Source organism: Chlorocebus sabaeus, chromosome 1 (assembly GCF_047675955.1).
Source record: "Chlorocebus sabaeus isolate Y175 chromosome 1, mChlSab1.0.hap1, whole genome shotgun sequence".
Lineage (NCBI taxonomy): Eukaryota > Metazoa > Chordata > Mammalia > Primates > Cercopithecidae > Chlorocebus > Chlorocebus sabaeus.
This window is the reverse complement of record NC_132904.1, coordinates 17989740-18009106: the sequence shown is the minus strand read 5'-3', so window position 1 is coordinate 18009106 and position 19367 is coordinate 17989740. Positions and strand designations below refer to the sequence as shown.

Here is a 19367-nt window from a genome sequence, read left to right as displayed (position 1 = left end):
TCCTATCAAAAAAATGCACATGAGCCCGACAGTGGTTTTTTTGTTTTTGTTTTGTGTGTGTGTGTGTCAACTTTTAATACACGCTAGAACAAGCCACAAAAGAGGGTGCTGCTAGGCCGGAACTACACTCACCCCAAGCCCACCTCAGGAACCCCAAAGCAGAGGTCAGGAACTGAGTTCACAGCTCCTGGGGAGGCCCAGGCACCGCTGAACCCTGTCACTTCTGACCTCCCATCTTGCCCTCAGCCTAGACTCATCCCTCCCTACCAGTTCCTTCCTAGACAAAGGCCCCTCCCCTCCCTGGGTCCCAGGACTTCCTCCCTCAAGGGACAGAGGAGCAGCAGGGGAGCGACGGTTCAGGGCCCTGAGGGTCCGGCTCTCCAGGAGAAGCTGGGCTCTCACCCAGGGTGGGTAAGCATCGCAGAAGGGCTGTCAGGACACTCAGGCGCCCACGCACTCCACGTAGTTGGCAGGGTACAGGCCAATGCGGCCACTCTGCAACTGGCCTTGGCACCAGCCCTGCTCGTCCTCCTCACTCATCTTCAGCAGCTCCTCCCCTGAGGGAAAGGGGATTGGTCACTGCTAGTGGCCCTGGCCCAGCCCGTTCCTGCAACTGGGTCAAGGACTGAGGGGGATGGTGTGGTCCCAGAGCCCAGCTAGCAAAGACATGGCTCAGACAGAGGCAGGTCAAGGTCAGCAAGCTGCCCTACCCCAGACCCCGAATGCAGCCACCAGGCACCAGCTGTCTGGACCTGGAACAGCTGAAGGGCCAGAGGACTGGCCCTTAAGAAGTGGGTATTTGGCTTCCCTTTGTGACATCCCTGCTCAGGCGGGTAAAGCAGAGACCGACCGAAGCTAGGAAAGGGGTCCCAGGGTACCTGCTCGGAAGCTCAGCTCATCAGCTTCCTGGCCAGCATAGTCATAGAGTGCCCGCACCCGAACCCCGGTGGCAGCCTTCCGGGGACTCTCTTCATCTGACCACTCCTCATCCTGCCCCGTGCTGGAGAGGGCAGGCAAAGGGAGCAGCTCAGTGTGCAAGGAACACGGAGCTGGAGATCGCACCCAGGATCAGGGCAAAGGCCTCCCTACCCCCAGAGGCACCTGGGAGAGGCAGGTGAGGTGCTGAAAGGTTCTAGCTCTATCTCGCCATGCGGGACTGTGAGCAGAGGCAATTCCTGCCACACGCAGCTGATTTAAGGCACAAACGAGAGGGAACGTGGGAAATGCCTGGCAAATCTAAACCACTGTGAGAACCGGTATCATTACAACTACTAAGTAGGCCCTCAGGTCCCCGGCACCAGTTTTCAACCCATTTCAGGTGTGAAGGGAATGAAACCAAGGAGAAAGGAGTGGAGGGTGGGAGGCAGAGCTGTTTCTTTGCCACAGCCACGCTCCTGGCTCTCACCCTGGGGACCCCGGGGACTGGGGTGGGGGTGCGGTGCCATCTCTTGTGGGCACGATGCTGGTCAAGGTAACCTCATCAGGGCTCCGGCCACCCTTCTCTTTCCGACTGATTGTCCTCTGTGTGTCCAAGGACCACTCCTGTGGGCACAGTGCTTACAGTCAGGTGGGGCCATCCGGACCACCTTCGCTTACTTCACCCCTAGCCCTGGCCGAGCTGAGTGGGAGCCCATCCCACCTCCCAGCCCCACCCCGCCTGGAACACATGCCTCAAACTGTGGCCAGTTCATGGCCATGCCTGGCCCGTGGGTGCTGCGCCACCAGCGCAGATCCTCTTCGTCACTGGCTGCCTCGATGCCCTGGTGCAAGTCGCGGTGGAGTTCATGGAACCTATGGCCCAAGGCACACCCTCAGTCTAGGAAGTCTAGAACCTGCATCCCTCAGTCCCAGCCAGGGCCCAGGGGAGATGGAGGAGACCCAGTACTACCCCAGATCTCCACGCCCACTAGGCAGCCCATACTTCTCACTGCTGGAAAGGTCCAGGTGCTGGTGTAAGGTGAGCAGCATGTCCTTGAAGAAAAGAAGCCGCTGGCGCTCGGCGGCCTGGCAGGTCTCAAAGGCCTGCTCCATGTCTTCCATGTAGCGTGGAGTGTAGCGATGCAGCTCTGCCAGCGTCTGCTCATACTGAGCTTTTGTCTGGGTGGGAGAGGAGGGTTCTGGTGAGGACCAGGCCTTCTTCCACCCAGGACTCCACCAGTGTTTACCAGACACTGCCATGGGCTGCTAGACCCGGGGTTAGCCACTAGGGGCTATCAGTCCTAAGACCCAACTCCTGCCCTCAAGAACTCCAGCAGCCTAACAAGGGAGGTGACATCAGGCGCAGCGGATAAAAGAGTGTGGTGAAGACTGAAATGAGGTCAACCTACAGGAAAGGATGGGAGAAATCAGAAAAGGCTTCCTGGAGGAGGTGGAAACTGCAGCATCTCAGGATGGTAAGGATTTGCATATGCAGAGCTGCAGGAAAGGACACCAGGCAGAGGGATACTGTGCAAGGAAAGAGCTGGAAGTTCTCAACTGCTGAAGTCATCCCAGTGCCTGAAACTCCATTTCTTTCCCTAGGTAAAGTATCACCTTTTGTCAGGTTCCTCCTTTAAATGATCATCTAGAGAGAGGGTGGCAGGTGAGGATTAGGGTAATAAGAGTGCTGGGGACTGGACAAGGTGTTCAAGGAGCAAGATTCATTCAGGAAGCCATGCCCTGGGCGGGAGCCAGGGCTGGTACCTGTGGCCCGTACCTTCTCGGCCTCCTTGGCACAGCGTTCCACCCGTTCCTGCAGTTTGCGCAGCTGCTCCTGGGAGACGGCACTGTCTGCCTTCGCATGGCTCTCCCTTGTCTGGGCTGTCTTCTCGTCCTTCCGGGCTGCATGGTAGCTTTTCTTGGAAGCCTCAACCTGGCATGCATGGGGACCACGCTGGACCTGGATGCCACACCCTGGCCCCCTCGATCCCTTGCAGACCAGGAAGGAGCCTGCCTCGGATACCTCTCCCACCCAGCCTCACCTCCTTCAGCCTCTTCAGCCAGGGCTTCTGGGCCTTGCGGAAGCCGTCCTCAGCCGCCCGGCTCTCGCGGAAGCCACCCAGCACAGGCCGGTGGAAAGCCCCCCGCTGCCAGGCGCGCACCCGCTCACTGTCCTGCCCTTGCAGCTTCTCCCGAACCTCCAGGTGCAGGGCGCTCAGCCGCTCGGCCGCCGTGAAAAAGGCATGCCAGGCCTTCTCCAGTGTGCCATACTGGGGGCCTGCAGGGAAGGACAGGGCTTGGGCCAGTCCTGGCTTGGGCAGTACCACCCAAAATAAGCCCAGCCCCTCTCACTGGGTACGAGGCATGGAGGCATAGGGTGCAAAGGTGAATGACAACCCTGTCAGCTGGGCTTATTGAATGCAGACCGTGTGCCTTATCTCACTGAATCCTTGTCTCAGCCACCACCGTGAGGACAGTGACATTGCCAACATTGAACAGGCAAAACACTGAGGCCCAGAGAAGTGAACTCGCTCAAAGCATTATGGCTACAGGAGGAGCTGAGGGCCGGGTGCAGTGGCTCACGCCTGTAATCCCAGCACTTTGGGAGGCCGAGGCAGGCGGATCACGAAGTCAGGAGATTGAGACCATCCTAGCTAACACGATGAAGCCCCATCTCTACTAAAACTACAAAAAATTAGCCGGGCGTGGTGGCACGCGCCTGTAGTCCCAGCTACTTGGGAGGCTGAGGCAGGAAAATCACTTGAACCCGAAAGGGGGAGGTTGCAGTGAGCTGAGATCACGCCAGCCTGGGCAACAGAGCGAGACTCCATCTCAAAAAAAAAAAAAAAAAAAAAAAAGAGGAGCTGAGATTCAAACCCATCTGTTGCATAAACACTACACTCCATTGCCTCAAAGGAAGAGCCTGTGTGTGCCCTAGCTTGTTGCAGAGTGGAAGGATCCATGCTCCCAGTCAGAGGGCCTGGGCTCAACCTTCAGCACTTCCTAGCTGTGTGCCTTTAGGCAAGTCCCTTAGCCTCTCTGAACTTCCAGTTCCTCCTCTAGAAAATGCATAAAACAGGCCGGGTGCAGTGGCTCACACCTGTAATTCCAGCACTTTGGGAGGCCAAGGAGAGAGGATCACTGGAGCCCAGGGGTTCAAAACCAGTCTGAGCAACATAGCAAAACCCCATCTCTACAAAAAATACAAAAATGAGCCAAGTGTGGTCCATGCCTGTGGTCCCAGCTATTGTGGTCCCAGCTATTCAGGAGGCTGAGGTGGGAGGATCGTTTGTGCCTGGGAGATGGAGGTTGCAGTGATCCATGATTGTACCACTGCACTCCAGCCTGGGTGACAGAGTGAGACCCTGTCTCAAAAATAAATAAATAATTAAGAAAGGAAAGAAGATCAGACGCAGTGGCTCACACCTGTAATCCCAGTACTCTGGGAGGCTGAGGTGGGTGGATCACCTGAGGTCAGGAGTTGAGATCAGCCTGGCCAACATGGTAAAACCCCGTCTTTACTAAAAATACAAAATTAGCCAGGCATGGTGGCAGGTGCCTGTAATCCCACCTACTTGGGAGGCTAAAGCAGGAGAACCACTTGAGAGGTGGAGGTTGCAGTGAGCCAGCATCGTGTCATTGCACTCCAGCCTGGGCAACAATAGCAAAACGTCTCAAAAAAGAAAGGAAAGAAAATGGGTAAAACAGAACCATCTCTGCAGGGTTGTTGGAACTATCAAAGTAACTCATGAGCAGCCTTTGTAAACTCTTTAACACCAGAGTCGTGAGGATGACCAGGAGGATCTTCCCTTTCTAAGGGAGGGTAGACATGGAGGCCTCAAACTTCCCACAACACGTGCAAAAAAGAAGCTGGCCCGACAGTCCTGCACTCAGCTGCCCTCTGCCCCCTGCGAGGGCCTGGCTCACCCTTCTCCACGGTCCCCCTCCACTTTCGGGCCCAGTCGGCCAACTGCTGGGCATAGGCCTTTTCGATGCGGGCACGCTCCTGGAAGCAGCTGACCAGGTCCCCGCACAGCCGGTGCCCGTCCTCCACCCGCTGCACCGTGCGCCTGTAGTTGCCAGCCTGGGCATACAGGAGAAGGGCGCTGTCACCAGGGAAAAGCCTCCTTTTGGACTGGGGCTGTCAGTTGGGCTCCTCCCCTAGACAAGGAGCTGAGCCCAGGACCCAGCTGCTCACCTCCCAGAAACTGCCCCCTAAGGCCTCCCCTCCAGCGTCCTCTTCTGGAGCCATGGTGTCCCCGCAGCACGGAATGGTGGCGGATTTGGGGCTGTGGAGGGCAGAGGGGTAAGCGGGAAAGCTGGACATATGTTTTTGGGGATAGGAAAAGACCCTCTGTATACCTGGGCCTTGCCCCACCGCCTTCCCCACCACCCAAGGAGCCGTCAGAGCTAGGACTTAGCAGGCAGGGCGCTGAAGACCCTAAGAAGGGCCAGGATGGGTGAGGATGGAGTCTCAAAGCTCTTCCTCTCGCTGCTCTGCCCTTCCCCTCCTGCCCCCCACATACCTGGGGCCTAGAGATCACTTCAGGGACCTGGGTGTCCGACTTTCAATGCTGCCACCGTGACTCTGCCTTGAAGGAGAGCAGAGTGAGGGTGAGGGTGGGGACCTAGAGCGTCCAGGGCGGTGCCCAGCACCCCCGATATAGCAACTGCTGTCAGAAGCGCCAGATTCCAGGGAGGAGAACGCCAGACGGGTCACACGATCCAGCCAGGGATTAAATGGCAGGCGGGGGTGGGCGGTGGGCAGAGGGCCCCACTCCCCCAACTGCGGATGAGAGAAGACGACTCCTGCCCAGGCCAGGGCCTCTGTTGCCTTCCCTTGACTGACAAGATGACCCCATTACCCAAGAGGCCAAGTCAGAGGGTGCCTGGCCACATCCCAGTAGCTCCCTGTACTGAGGAGGGCACGAAGGGAGCCAAAAGGCCTGGCTTCTGTCTTGGCCAGGAAGCCTGAACAAGTGTGTGTAACTGTCTCCTCCTAAGGAGGCCCCAGCTCCCTCTAAGATGGAACTCCTCTGTGTGCTCAGCTGCCATGCCAGGGCTGGCGTGAAACCCAAACCAAGCAACGCACCAGAAATACGAGGGGCCCTGCAGTCACACGAAGATACTCATCTCAGTCCACACATCCATTGAGGGCCCACAGGACTCCATGGGGAACACACAACCCAGGCCCACCCTCCAAAGGCCTGGCGTCCAGGGCAGCGTGGAGAAGTGAGAAGCGATGGCCAGCTATAAGAATGTTCCCCAGACTGCGTGTGGTGGCTGATGCCTGTAATCTCAGCACTTTGGGAGACTGAGGTGGCTGGATCACCTGAGGTCAGGAGTTTGAGACCAGCCTGACCAACATGGAGAAACCTCGTCTCTACTAAAAATAGAAAAATTAGCCAGGCATGGTGGCAGGCACCTGTAGTCCCAGCTACTTAGGAAGCTGAGGCATGAGAATCACTTGAACCTAGGAGGTGGAGGTTGCAGTGCGCTGAGATTGCATCATTGCCTAGGCAACCGAGTGAGACTGTCTCAAAAAAAAAAAAAAAGTTCCCTAGAATTGCAGAGGCGGGAAGGCCAATTTCAACCCCAGAGCCACAGCCCCAGGGACTCAAGGACACAGTGGCATGTGGCTGCTGCCCGCCTGCCTCTGGGCAGGGTCTCAGCTGTCCCCAACACCGACTGACTCACAGACCCTAGAAGGAAATCACTTCCTCTCTGAGCAAGTCCAAGGGACATAGCCAGACCCAGGAGGACAGTGTGTGCCCTTTGTCCCCAAAGCAGGGTGCTGTCACAGAGCTTCCTCCAAACTCATGCACCTCTGCTCCTCCTTCAGACCTCCAATTAAGGCATCTTCTCCTCAGTCACTTCCCCTGTTCCTCTGTCCTTGCTCCCATAGCCCTGGGTGACCCTTCAGCCAGGGCATATAACCCATGGAGTTGTGGCTGACAGGACAGTGTCTGTCTTCAGTCACCGACAGAGGCTTCCGGGATTCTCATTTGTGTGTCCCCACAAGCCGGAATCAGCAATAATTAGTTAAGTGAGAAAACAGGTGATGTCCACCTGGAGCGCAGGAAACACACCGGCTCCAACAGCTGTGGGAACACTTGGTGCAGGTGGGCTTCCCCTTCTGCTAACAGGAGGCAGAGCTGGGGCTCCTGAGCTGGTCTCCTTTGGAGACCCAGGCAATGGAGATGCCCACCAGGGGCCTCACGAGCTCGTCACTTGGTTCCCTCTGGAATCTGTCCTGCCTGTCCAGAGAGGGCCTGACAGGGCGATGGAGAGAAAGAGAGCTGCCGCCATGAATCACAGGGCTCTGGAGCCTGCCCCAGTCCAGCCTCAGGAGCCTGGGGCCCCTTGCCTGTTCCAGCCTCCGAGTTCCCTGCTCCCCAGAGAGCTGCCCCCCACCCCTTCCCTCTCTCTGGCCCCAGAACAGAGCAAGCTGTGTGTACTGGGCTGGCACAGCTCCCTCCGGCCTCCCAGAGCAAACACAGGCCCAAGCCCCGGGTGCAGCCAGGCCCCACAGCCGCAGCCTGACCTCTCTGTGGTGGGGGGGAGGCTTGCACCTTGGCCCATGTTGAGGAGATTGGCCCCCTGTGCCTCCTGAGCTCAGCAGAGACCCAAATCAGTCCCCACCACAGACAAGAGCTCAGAAAGCAGGTAATGCAATCTTCCCAGCCCCGGGAGCCAGCACGTTCGGCTCCAAGAGGTCTTCGTGGGCTTGGCAGGTTCTCCTTGCAGCTGCACCGGCCAAGGTAGGGAGTCCCTGGTTCAGGGAAGACCCCCGCTCCCTACCTGAGGCCTGAAGGTACCCGGCCCCAGACCAGCCCTAACCCCTTCCAGAAGCTGGGGGCTTGCCCCTGGTAGGGAGCTCAGGCATTCTGCCCGGCCCATCCCTGGGACCTGAGTCACAGGCTGCGCCCTAGGGCTTCTTCCCCTGGCGGCCCCTCCCGGTGCGCCCGCAGCCCTAGGATTTCAGGACAGAGCCGGGGGGCGGGGTCAGTCGGCTGGTCCGGAGAGGGGCAGCGAGGTTAGAGGGGCTGGAACCAGAAGCCAGAGCTAGCCAGGAGGTCAGGAGGCTGCGGGAGAGGGTGGCGCAGCCAAAGGGGGAGGAGGCAGGGCCAGGGAGGGGCATAACAAAGGGGCACTTTTGGAAACCCGACCTGCCGGCCGGGGTGCCTTCTCCCAGATGACGCACTCCGAACCCCAGCCTTCACTCCAGAGCTCGGCGCCCAGGGACTACGCGCCTCTGGCCTCAACCCTTATAGACCGCGCCCCTCGACAGGACCCCTTGCCGCCCGGAGCTGCATAACTCGGAGCCCGTGGAGCCACGCGGAGCGGCAGGGCCAGGCCTAGCCACCGAAGCTCTGGGACTTCTTGGCCAAACTTGTTGAACTTGGTCTCGGCGGGGGTGGGGCCACCGATCACTGCCAAGGGGAGGGGACACCCCCTGCCCGGGCCGGCCTCGCCGTGGGCTCCAGATGGTGGCCCTGGGCAGCGGACCCAGGAATCGGGGCTCGCAGCAGAGGGCGAGGGGTCGCCAGGGAGCGAGGACCCTCTGGGGCCCCGGGGCGTGCGGGAGGCTAGCGGATGGGGGCCCTCGAGGGGCCCCTGGAGATGGCTCAGCCCTCCAGCGACTGCGCCCCCTCCCCCAGGCGGCCTGCGGAATTGCTGAGCCCGCGGCGCCGCAGATGGGACGGCCCCTCGGCGAGGCTACGGCCCTTCCCGTCGGCAAGCAGAGCGGGGTGGCCGGGGGCTCCCTGGGCGGGAGTCGGCTCCATTGCAAACTTCAGAAGCCGGAGCAGGACAGGGCGGGCTCGAGCCACTACACCCGCCGCCGCGTCCCCGCGCGTCCCCTCCAGGGCACTCACCGCGTCCTCCCTGGGCCCCTCGGCGGGTGGGGGTCCGGCCACGCTCCGGCCCGAGTCCTGCCGCTCCCGGGCCCGCGCAGCAGCCTCCCGGAGCGCGCCGGGCCCTCCCCCGGGAAGCCCAGCCCCCCGCCCCCGGCCCCGCCCTCTCCTGGCCCGCGCTGCCCCAACCCCACGCGGCGGGGCGGCGCGGCGGCGGGGCTGCGGGGACTGCGGGGCTGCAGGCATCGCGGCGACCGGCGGCTCTTGGGGCGCGGGCCGAGGTTTCTCTGCTCCGCCCGTGTGCGGAGTGCCTGGGCGGGCTCCCCAGGGTTGCACCCCGGTGCTGCAGGGAGCCCGATTTCGGCTTTGCCCCTCCCCGACCGTTGCAGAGGCTGGGAGACCCGAGGGAGCAAGAAGGGACCGGACCGGCACGGGCAGCCTTGGAGCGGGGCCGGGGGCTGCACTGCCTCACATTTTTTGCTGAGCACAGCCTGTTTAGAAATTGGCTCAGGCGAGCCTCACAACCACCCCTTGTAAGCATTAGGATTCCCACCATACAGATGCAAAAACTGAGGCTGGGAGGCTTTTCAGAGGTTTGCCCAAGATTTCCCTTTAGTCGGGCAGGGCTGGGACTCCAGAACCGTGCCCTACCCTGTACAGCTGCCCTGCTAATCTGGAGCGCCTTCTAAGGCCTGAGACGAACACGCGGTGGGGGTGGGACAAAAACGCGTAAGCTCCTCCCCCTCCGTTTTCTTATTTCCAGATTTTTGTACCACGATTCATTCTTAAATCCCTTCGCCCCCCTTTATCAGTCTGGTACATTTTTCCGCATCGCCACGATCCCACTCCACGCTAAATAAATCCCTTCTCCCTCCCCTCTTCCCGCTTCCCCCTGGGGGGAGATTTTGCAGAGCAGCCCCGTCTGTTATTTATATCCATTGGAGCGGTCCAAGAATGTTCGAAGCTGACCTAATCGCCACCTGCTCGGCCTCTCCGCCCCTCCCGCTCTCTCCTGGGCCCGGTGGCCCAGCGGCGGTGCCCTGAGCGTTAGAGACTAGGGGGAGCGCGGACCAAAGGGGTCGAACACCCCGGGCGCAGAGGGTCCCGGGCGCGCAGATTCGCAGCGGGTCGGAGAGCCCCGGCGCTCTCGGAGGCGTGCTCCCCCAGGGACGCGGCGCTGAGCTCTCAGAAGCTGAGGCGCCTCGCTGCGCTCTCTGAAGCTCCTACTATTCCTCCCACCCCCAGCTCCCTGAAGAGTGTGAGTGCGTGCGCGCGGAGTTTTAAAAGGCAACTTTAAAAATAGCAAAATTATGTTGTTTCTAAATCCAGGAGGAATCACTGACGCGTTCTTTACGCAGATGAATCCGCTCACAAAATGGAAAAGGGGCCTGGAGAAAACGAATGGGGGTAATTTTGCCCGCGGAGGGCTCACTTGCTGGGCAGTGCTGATGGAAGGGTAAAACTGCCTCCCCAAGACACCTGTGGGGCACCCAAGGCGCGCCACCTTTGGCCTGAGGATTCTGGCCGTGCTTGGTAAATCATACCTGAGTAGTGAATCTGAAACCTGGGATGTGGTTTCTGAAACCAGTTTCAACACCCACTCTCTCTTAGGGCTTGGACAAGTCTTCTCTCCTTATCTCTATTTCTACCTCTGTAAAACATGACAGATGACCCGGATGACCTTCCACTGAGCCATGAGCCCCAGCTAATTAATGATTGTAAAAATAACTGCAGATCAGAGGAGCTGGGAAAATGGCAAATGACAGCCACAGGGTTTTGTATTCTTTAAAATCAGTTAACATCCCACCTAGCGCCTGAAGGCCTTTAGGCACCTAGACGAAAGTGTGAAAACACAAGAATGAAATTAATTACAGGAGTCACCTATTAAAACCTCATTAAAAATAAAGTTGGCAGCCAGGCTGTGGGATCTGGGAAAGCCAGGCCATAAAGAGACTCAGAAAACAGGGCTGTTCATTAGACCACAAGGAGAAGGGGATGTGGACTGGAAAACATCTGGCTTCCCTTGGGCTCAAGTCTGGGAGCAGAAAGCAGAAATGTTGCAGCTGATCTTAATTGCCCCTAAGGTACTGTAGGGGGGAAAAAAACAACAAAATAAAACCCAGAGTATAGGGGGCTGCTTCTAAGGTGAAAGCAGACAGACATGCCCTTGGAAAGCCAGCTCCGAGCTAATGCTACCCCCAGGGCTCCGATTCTGTGTTCTATGGCCAGAGCCCTTAACATCCACACTGCTCCATCAGTGCTGTCCTCAAGCCAGAATTCAAGATGAGATGTCAACAGATAGAGGGCTGCATAAAGACAGAAATCTGGCCGGGAGCAGTGGTGGCCCATGCCTGTAATCCCAGCACTTTGGGAGGCTGAGGCGGGTGGATCACTTGAGATCAGGAGTTCGAGACCAGCCTGACCAACATGCTGAAACTCCGTCTCTACTAAAAATACAAAAATTACCTGGCCATGGTGCCGGGTGCCTGTAATCCCAGCTACTAGGGAGGCTGAGGCAGGAGAATCGCTTGAACCTGGGAGGTGGAGGTTGCAATGAGCCGAGATCGTGCCATTGCACTCCTGCCTGGGCTACAAGAACAAAACTCCATCTCAAAGAAAAAAAAAGAAAAAAATGACAGAAATCTAAAGCTGGGTGCAGTGGCTCACGCCTGTAATGGCAGCACTTTGTGAGGCCGAGGCAGGTGGATCACCTGAGGTCAGGAGTTCAAGACCAGCCTGGCCAATATGGTGAAACTCTATTTCTACTAAAAACACAAAAAAACTAGCTGGCGTGGTGGCAGACGCCTGTAGTCCTAGCTACTTGGGAGGCTGAGACAGGAGAATTGCTTGAACCCAGGAGAGGCTGAGGTTGCAGAGAGCTGAGATTGCGCCACTGCACTCCAGCCTGGGCGAAGGAGACTTTCTCTCAAAAAAAAAAAAAAAAAAAAAAGACAAATCTAGCAAGGCACTTGGCTCAGGGTACCAATGGGCAGATTGGTCCATTGCCAAATATCGCTCCACTCACAGACTCACCTTGAGTTTCTGGAATGTCCTAACCACTGTGCCTTCATTTGTTTGTTTATGCATTCGTTCATCCAGCTAAGAAAACACTTGAATTTTTACTCCATGCTAAGCTCTATGCTAGAAATGTTGGGGGTACAAAGTTAAATAAGGCAGAGTCCAAGTGTATAGTAATATGCAATGCAGATAGGAAGTATTGAGGGAAAACAGGCAGAAGGGATGGCCTTTCACAGGACATGACACTAACAGGTCTTGATGAGTAGGAATTAGTCATGTGGACAGGCATTCTAGGCAGGAGCTTCAGGGTGTGCCAAGCCCCAGGGGCGTTACCATATGACTTTGTGACCTAGCAATTCTACTTTTCGGTATTTACCCTGGACGAACATGTACAAATACAGAAAGAGGCACGAGGATGTTTGCATATAGTACTGTTTGCAACAGGGGTGAACTAAAAACAAATGTTCATCATGAAGGCAATAGTTGAATAACCTAAAGTTCATTCATGCTGTGGATTACTCTGCAAAAACTCAAGAACAAGCTAGAGGCAGGAGTTGGAGACCAGCCTGGCCAACAAAGTGAAACCCCTTCTCTACTAAAAATACAAAACTTAGCCAGGCGTGGTGACCTGTGCCTTTAGTCTCAGCTACTTGGGAAGCTGAAACAGGAGAATCGCTTGAACCCAGGAGGCAGAGGTTACAGTGAGCTGAGATTGCGCCATTGCACTCCAGTCTGGGCAACAAGAGCGAAACTCCATCTCAAATAAAAACAAACCAAAAAAAAAAAAAAAGAAAGAAAGAAAAAAGAAAGAACAAGGTAGAGAGAGAGGTATACTTTTTTTTTTTTTTTTTTTTTAAGACGGAGTCTTGCTCTGTAGCTCAGGCTGGAGTGTAATGGCGTGATCTCAGCTCACTGCAACCTCCACCTCCCAGGTTCAACTGATTCTCCTGCCTCAGCCTCCTGAGTAGCTGGGATTACAGGCACGTGCCACCACGCCCAGCTAATTTTTGTATTTTTAGGAGAGACGGGGTTTCACCATGTTGGTCAGACTGGGCTCAAACTCCTGACCTCATGATCCACCTGCCTCGGCCTCCCAAAGTGCTGAGATTACAGGCATGAGCCACTGCGCCTGGCCGAGAAATGTATTCTTATAGGAAGATCTCCAAGACAATGTCAAGGGAAAAAAGCAAAATGCAAAACACACTAAATCTTCACAGAGAATATACATCATACTGATTTTGGCGTTTATCTTTAGGTAGAGGTCTAGAATTGGTAAGGGACATTTTTGTAATGTTAGAACATTTATAATGAGAATGTACCCATGTGTAAATTATGTAACTAAAATTAAAAACTGGGGGGTGGGTGAATGGGTATTCGTATATAAAATAGTGCTGTCCAATTATTTTCTGCAGTGGTGGGAATGTTCTATAGCTGTGCTGGCCGATCTGATAGCCACTAGTAGCATGAGACGAGCACTTGAAATGTGGCTATTGAGAACATAAACTTTCAATTTAAAAATTTTGAAATTAGGCCAGGCATGGTGGCTCACGCCTGTAATCCCGGCACTTTGGGAGGCCAAGGCAGGAGGACCACTTTAGGCCAGGAGTTCAAGACCAGCCTGGCCAAGATGGTGAAACCACGTCTCTACTAAAAATACAAAAATTAGCCTGGCGTGGTGGTGTGCACCTGTAGTCCCAGCTACTCAGGGCAGGGCTGAGGCAGGAGAATCGCTTGAACTCAGGAGGTGGAGGTTGCAGTGAGCCGAGATTGTGCCACTGCAGTCCAGCCTGGATGACAGAGTGAGACTCTATCTCAAAAAAAAAAAAAAAAGCTGAGTGTGGTGGCCCATACCTGTAGTGCCAGCTACTGAGGAGGCTGAGGTCGCCTGAGCCTGAGAGGTCAAGACTGCAGTGAGCCGTGATTGGGCCACTGCACTCCAGCCTGGGCAACAGAGTGGGACCCTGTCTCAAAAAAAAAAAAAAAATTAACAACTACATGTGAGTAGTGGCTACTGTATTGGACTGTGCAGGTCTCGGATCTCTAGAATAATGAGGTCATGATGGGGTGGAAGTATCAGAGGCGTCTGAACCAGAGAGACTCCAGCTTGAATAGGGGCTGGGTAAAATCAGGCTCAGACCTACTGGGCTGCATTCCAAAAAGGTTAGGCATGCTGAATCCAGCAGATAAAAGGATGTGATAAAGAAGCCGGCCAAAACCCACCAAAACTAAGATGGCAATGTGACCTCTGGTCGTCCTCACTGTCCATTATACGCTAAATCTGATACACTAGCATGCTAAAAGACACTCCCACCAGTGCCATGACAGTTTACAGATGCCACGGTAATGTCAGGAAGCTACCCTACATTTAAAAAAAAAAATGAAGTTACTCTACATAGTCTAAAAAGGGGAGAAACCCACATTTCTGGGAATTGCCCACCCCTTGACCAAAAAACTCAGGAATAATCCCCTTGTTTAGCATATAATCAAGAAATAACTATAAGTATTCTTAGCTGAGCAGCACTTGCTGCTGCTCTGCCTAGAGAGTAGCCTTTTTTTTGTTTTGTTTTTTGAGACAGAGCCTTACTCTGTCACCCAGGCTGGAGTGCAGTGGTGCGATCTCGGCTCACTGCAACCTCTGCCTTCTGGGTTCAAGCAATCCTCCTGCCTCAGTCACCAAAGTAGTTGAGTTTATACATGTGCACCACAATGCCTGGCTAATTTTTGTATTTTTGTAGAGATGGGTTATCGCCATCTTAGCCAGGCTGGTCTCAAACTCCTGACCTCAGGTGATCCGCCTGCCTCAGCCTCCCAAGGTGCTCATTGCAAGCTCCGCCTCCCAGGTTCACGCCATTCTCCTGCCTCAGCCTCCCAAGTAGCGGGGTCTACAGGTGTCCGCCACTGCACCTGGCTAAGTTTTTTGTATTTTTAGTAGAGACGGGGTTTCACCGTGGTCTCGATCTCCTGACCTCGTGATCCACCCGCCTCAGCCTCCCAAAGTGCTGGGATTACAGGCGTGAACCACTGCACCCAGCCTTATTCGTTCACTTTCTTAATAAACTTGCTCTCACTTTATTCTATGGATTCGCCTCAAATTCTTTCTTTCGCCAGACCCAAGAACCCTCTCCTGGGGTCTGGATCAGGACTCCTTTCTGGTAACAGAAGCAGATGGAAGATGAAGCTGGAAAGATAGGTTGGGATTGGATGGTGAAGATTTGCAAAGTGAGCTAGGGAATTTGGACTCTGTCCTATAGGCAGTGGGAAATGTGCATGGGAGTAAATAGATCAGATGTCCCCTTTTATTTTATTTATTTATGTTTTTGAGACAGAGTCTCGCTCTGTCGCCCAGGCTGGAATGCAGTGGTGCGATCTCGGCTCACTGTAACCTCCGCCTCCCAGGTTCAAGCGATTCTCCTGCCTCAGCTTCCCAAGTAGCTGGGATTACAGGTGTCCGCTGCCACAACTAATTTTTGTAATTTTAGTAGAGACAGGGTTTCACCATCTTGGCCAGGCTGGTCTTGAACTCCGGACCTCGTGATCCACCCACCTCTGCCTCCCAAATGGGATTACAGGCATGAGCCACCATGCCCAGCCAGATTTCCCCTTTTTTTGTTATTATTATTATTATTTTATACTTTAAGTTCTAGGGTACATGTGCACAACGTGCAGGTTTGTTACATATGTATACATGTGCCATGTTGGTGTGCTGCACCCATTAACTCATCATTTACATTAGGTATATCTCCTAATGCTATTAGCAGATTTCCCCTTTTTAACGATAACTCTGGCCACCCTGCCCAGAGTAGACCAGAGCTGGCGAGTGCTGTAGGCAGGGCTGTCTCCTCTGGATGCTGCTTTGTGAGTTTCCCTCTGTGGCCTCTGGACATTGCCCCAGCATTCCTGACAGGCAGCTGAGTAAAGTATTCTAATTTCACAGCTATGTTTTTCAGAGCTCAGGCAGTCCCACGTAAACACTGGTCCCAGCTATTAAGAGCAGTTAACCTCAGTCGGGGAGGCTGTTTGTGGATAGCAAGGCAGACCGATGGTGCTCGGGTGAAAATGAATTGCAGGTTTCGAGAGTGCAGCCTATAGAGAAAGCTTCTCCAGGGTCAGGAAGTTACCCTATTAAGAAAAAAAAAATTAAGTTACCCTATATAGTCTAAACAGGGGAGGAACCAGTAGTTCCAGGAATCTGCCATTGCCCCAGGCAGATTCTCTAGCTGGTCCCTGCGTTGGCAGGAGACGGCCCAGGAGTTGCCATTGTGTACTCCGGGTTTCAGCTCTGTTGGCCGGGAGGCTCCTGCTCCGGAAGCCTACCCTGGTGCTCCGGAAGCCTACCCTGGTGCTCCGGAAGCCTACCCTGGGCCCTTCCACTGGGGTCTCCTTGCCGGTGAATGAGGAGTTCCTCGTGGCAGATCCATTCATTTCATAGGTTTTCAGGGAACACCCATTATGTGCCCAATACCAGACTGGGTGCTCAGTCCTTAATTCAAAGAAAGCAGGCCGGGCATGGTGGCTCACGCTTGTAATCCAAGCATTTTAGGAGGCCAAGGCAGGCGGATCACTTGAAGTCAAGAGTTCAAGACCAGCCTGACCAACATGGTGAAACCCCGTCTCTACTAAAAATACAAAAAATTATCCGGGCATTGTGGCGCACGCCTGTAGTCCCAGCTACTCGGGAGACCGAGGCAGGAGAATTGCTTGAACCCGGGAGGCAGAGGTTGCAGTGAGCTGAGATTGCGCCACTGCACTCCAGGCTGGGTGACAGAGCGAGACTCCGTCTCAAGACAAAAAAAAGAAAGCAGACAAGATGCCTAACTTCGTGGAATTTTCCACTGAAATCAAATAAAGTTTCAAAAACATCATTACCAATTGTCATGACTGAAGGGAAAAAAAAAAAAGGACAGTGTGCTGGAAAAGAATAGTGGAAGTGTGGCTTCAGGGAGTTTACGCCTCCACCCAAAAAGACCCAAAAGACAAATGGAAGTTAAAAAGGTGAAGAGGGGACCTAAGGAACGGCATTCCAGGCAGAACAACTGAAGACATGTATGTAAAGGTCCTTACATGAGAACTTGACCTTCTGGGACAGAAGGGTGGAGTGGGCAGGGCACGGTGAATGAGCGGGTAAGAGGCCCAGAATGAGGTGGGAGAGGCAGGCAGCACCCAGACACTACCAGGCTTTGTGAGTTCTGTTTCGAATGCAGGAGGAGGCCCTTGGAGGGATTTAAGCAGAGGAGGGAACTGAATGGCTTTTTGGATGTTGCATGAGGAATGGATTAGAGCAAGGAATTAGCAAACCATGGCCTGTATGGCCCACAGCTAAGAGTGGTTTTTACTTTTATTCTTTTTTTTCTATGGAGACGAAGTCTCCCTGTGTTCCTCAAGCTGGTCTCGAACTCCTGGGCTCAAGTGATCCTCCTGCCTTGGCTTCCCAAAGTGTTGGGATTACAGGCATGAGCCACTGCCCTGGGCCGGTTTTTACCATTTTAAATGGATGAAAAAATAATAATAAAAAGAAGACTATTTTGTGACACACAAAGGTTATAGGAAATTCAAATTTCGGCATCTATAAATAAAGTTGGATTGGAACACAGCCACACTCATTTATTTATAAACTACCTTTGGCTGTTTTCACACCACAATGGCAGAGTTAGTACCGTAGTTGCAACAGAAATCATATGGCTCAGACAACCTAAAATATTTACTATCTGCCCCTTACACAAAACTGGCCTGACTCATGGATTGGAGAGAGAGAAAAAGCAGGGAAATCAATTAAGAGGTACCTGCGGTAGATGGTACAGGGGTGAGATGACCACATAAGATGAACAGGGTGGCTTGTTCCAGGGTGGTAGCCGTGGAGGTATGAAACGTGCATGGGTCCGGGCAAGGTGGCTCACTCCTGTAATCCCAGCACTTTGGGAGGCCAACGAGGGCAGATCACCTGAGGTCAGTTTGACACTAGCCTGACCAACATAGTGAAACTCCATCTCTACTAAAAATACAAAAATTAGCCAAAGCCAGACGTGGTGGCTCACACCTGTAATCCCAACACTTTGGGAGGCCGAGGCGGGTGGATCACCTGAGGTCAGGAGTTCCAGACCAGTCCGGTTAACATGGTGAAACCCTGTCTCTACTAAAAATACAAAAATTAGCAGGGCATGGTGATGAACATCTGTAATCCCAGCTACTCGGGAGGCTGAGGCAGGAGAATTGCTTGAACCCAGGATGCGGAGGTTGCAGTGAGCCGAGATCGTGCCATTGCACTCCAGCCTGGGCAACAGAGCAAGGCTGAATCTCAAAAAAATAATAATAATAATAATAACTGGGTGTGGTGGTGCATGCCCGTAATCCCAGCTACTCGGGAGGCTGAGGCAGGAGAATTGCTTTAACCCAGGAGGCGGAGGTTGCAGTGAGTGGAGATCATGCCACTGCACTCCAGCCCAGGCAACAGAGTGAGACTCTATTTCAAAAAAGAAAAAAAAGCGCCCGGCGTGGTGGCTCAAGCCTGTACTCCCAGCACTTTGGGAGGCTGAGACAGGCGGATCACGAGGTCAGGAGATCAGACCATCCTGGCTAACCCGGTGAAACCCCGTCTCTACTAAAAAAAATACAGAAAACTAGCCGGGCATGTTGGCGGGCGCCTGTAGTCCCAGCTACTTGGGAGGCTGAGGCGGGAGAATGGTGTAAACCTGGGAGGCAGAGCTTGCAGTGAGCCGAGATCCGGCCACTGTACTCCACCCTGGGCAACAGAGCGAGACTCTGTCTCAAAAAAAAAAAAAAGGCAATAATGATGTCCAGATGTTTAGCTACCTGGAAATACCATTTATTGAGATGAGGGAAACTGTGAAAGAGACAGAAAAAGAGCGAAAGATCAATAGTTCACTTTTGGACACATTGGATTTGAGATGCTGATGAGATGTCTGGGAGGATTTGTCAAGAAGGCAGGGGCCATGCACTATTCTGGACATCACCAATGAGCCTGAGACCCAGGAAAAGGTATAGGAACCCTGCTCCTCAGCCTTGCAATGGGAGCTCTGTGCCGGAGGTGAGGTTGGACCAGGGTGGAGAAGGGGGAGGATGGGAACTCACGCGTTGTCTTGTCTGTGGTACATCTATCATTCTGCTCAGCACTCTGTCACCATGGCCTTACAACAACCTGGCAGAGTAGGACTTACTCTCCCCATTTTACAAAGGAGGAAACTGAAAATCAGAGAGGGGCTACGACTTGCAGAGGGACACATCTAGGAACTGGGGAAGTGAGGGCTGGTTGGTAACACTGAGCACCACAGCTGAGACGAGGTGTATTTGTTTCCCAGGGTGGCTGTAACCATTACTGCAAATGAGTGACTTCAAACAACAGAAATATATTCTCTCATAGTTCTGGAGGCCAGAAATCCAAAATTGAAGTGTTAGCAGGGCCACACTCTTTCCCTTTTTTTTTTTTTTTTTTTTTGAAATGGGATCTTGTTCTGTCATCCAGGCTGGAGTGCAGTGGCATGATCACAGCTCACTGCAGCCTCAAATTCAAGGCTTCCTCCTACTTCAGCCTCCCTGGTAGCTGAGACTACAGGTATGCAC

The 19367-nt window shown here is 54.1% G+C and overlaps 1 protein-coding gene across 2 annotated transcripts; it reads right to left on the bottom strand.

Annotated features, from left to right (window-relative positions):
* Positions 1–31: 31 nt before the first annotated feature.
* Positions 32–8908, bottom strand: PACSIN3 (protein kinase C and casein kinase substrate in neurons 3). Of its 2 annotated transcripts, none has more exons than XM_007999867.3 (11): positions 8796–8908; positions 5445–5510; positions 5117–5207; positions 4846–5002; positions 2961–3196; positions 2696–2851; positions 1922–2097; positions 1671–1791; positions 1406–1542; positions 879–1000; positions 32–557 (listed from the first exon to the last, which is right to left on the bottom strand). In XM_007999867.3, exons 3-11 carry the CDS (start codon positions 5168–5170, stop codon positions 442–444), a joined length of 1275 nt encoding a protein of 424 aa, XP_007998058.3. In that variant the 5' UTR covers positions 5171–5207; positions 5445–5510; positions 8796–8908; the 3' UTR covers positions 32–441. The 2 variants fall into 2 exon arrangements, with proteins under 2 accessions (XP_007998058.3, XP_007998065.3); XM_007999874.3 differs by having other exon boundaries at positions 5445–5506; positions 8796–8905.
* Between the last annotated feature and the right edge of the window lie 10459 nt (positions 8909–19367).

Coding starts and splice junctions, on each gene's coding strand:
- PACSIN3 (XM_007999867.3), bottom strand. CDS start 5,170: ATGGCTCCAGAAGAGGACGCTGGAGGGGAGGCCTTAGGGGGCAGTTTC. Junction 2,852..2,960: donor GGCTGAAGAGGCTGAAGGAG/GTGAGGCTGGGT, acceptor CATGCATGCCAG/GTTGAGGCTTCCAAGAAAAG. Junction 558..878: donor TGAGCTGAGCTTCCGAGCAG/GTACCCTGGGAC, acceptor CCTTTCCCTCAG/GGGAGGAGCTGCTGAAGATG.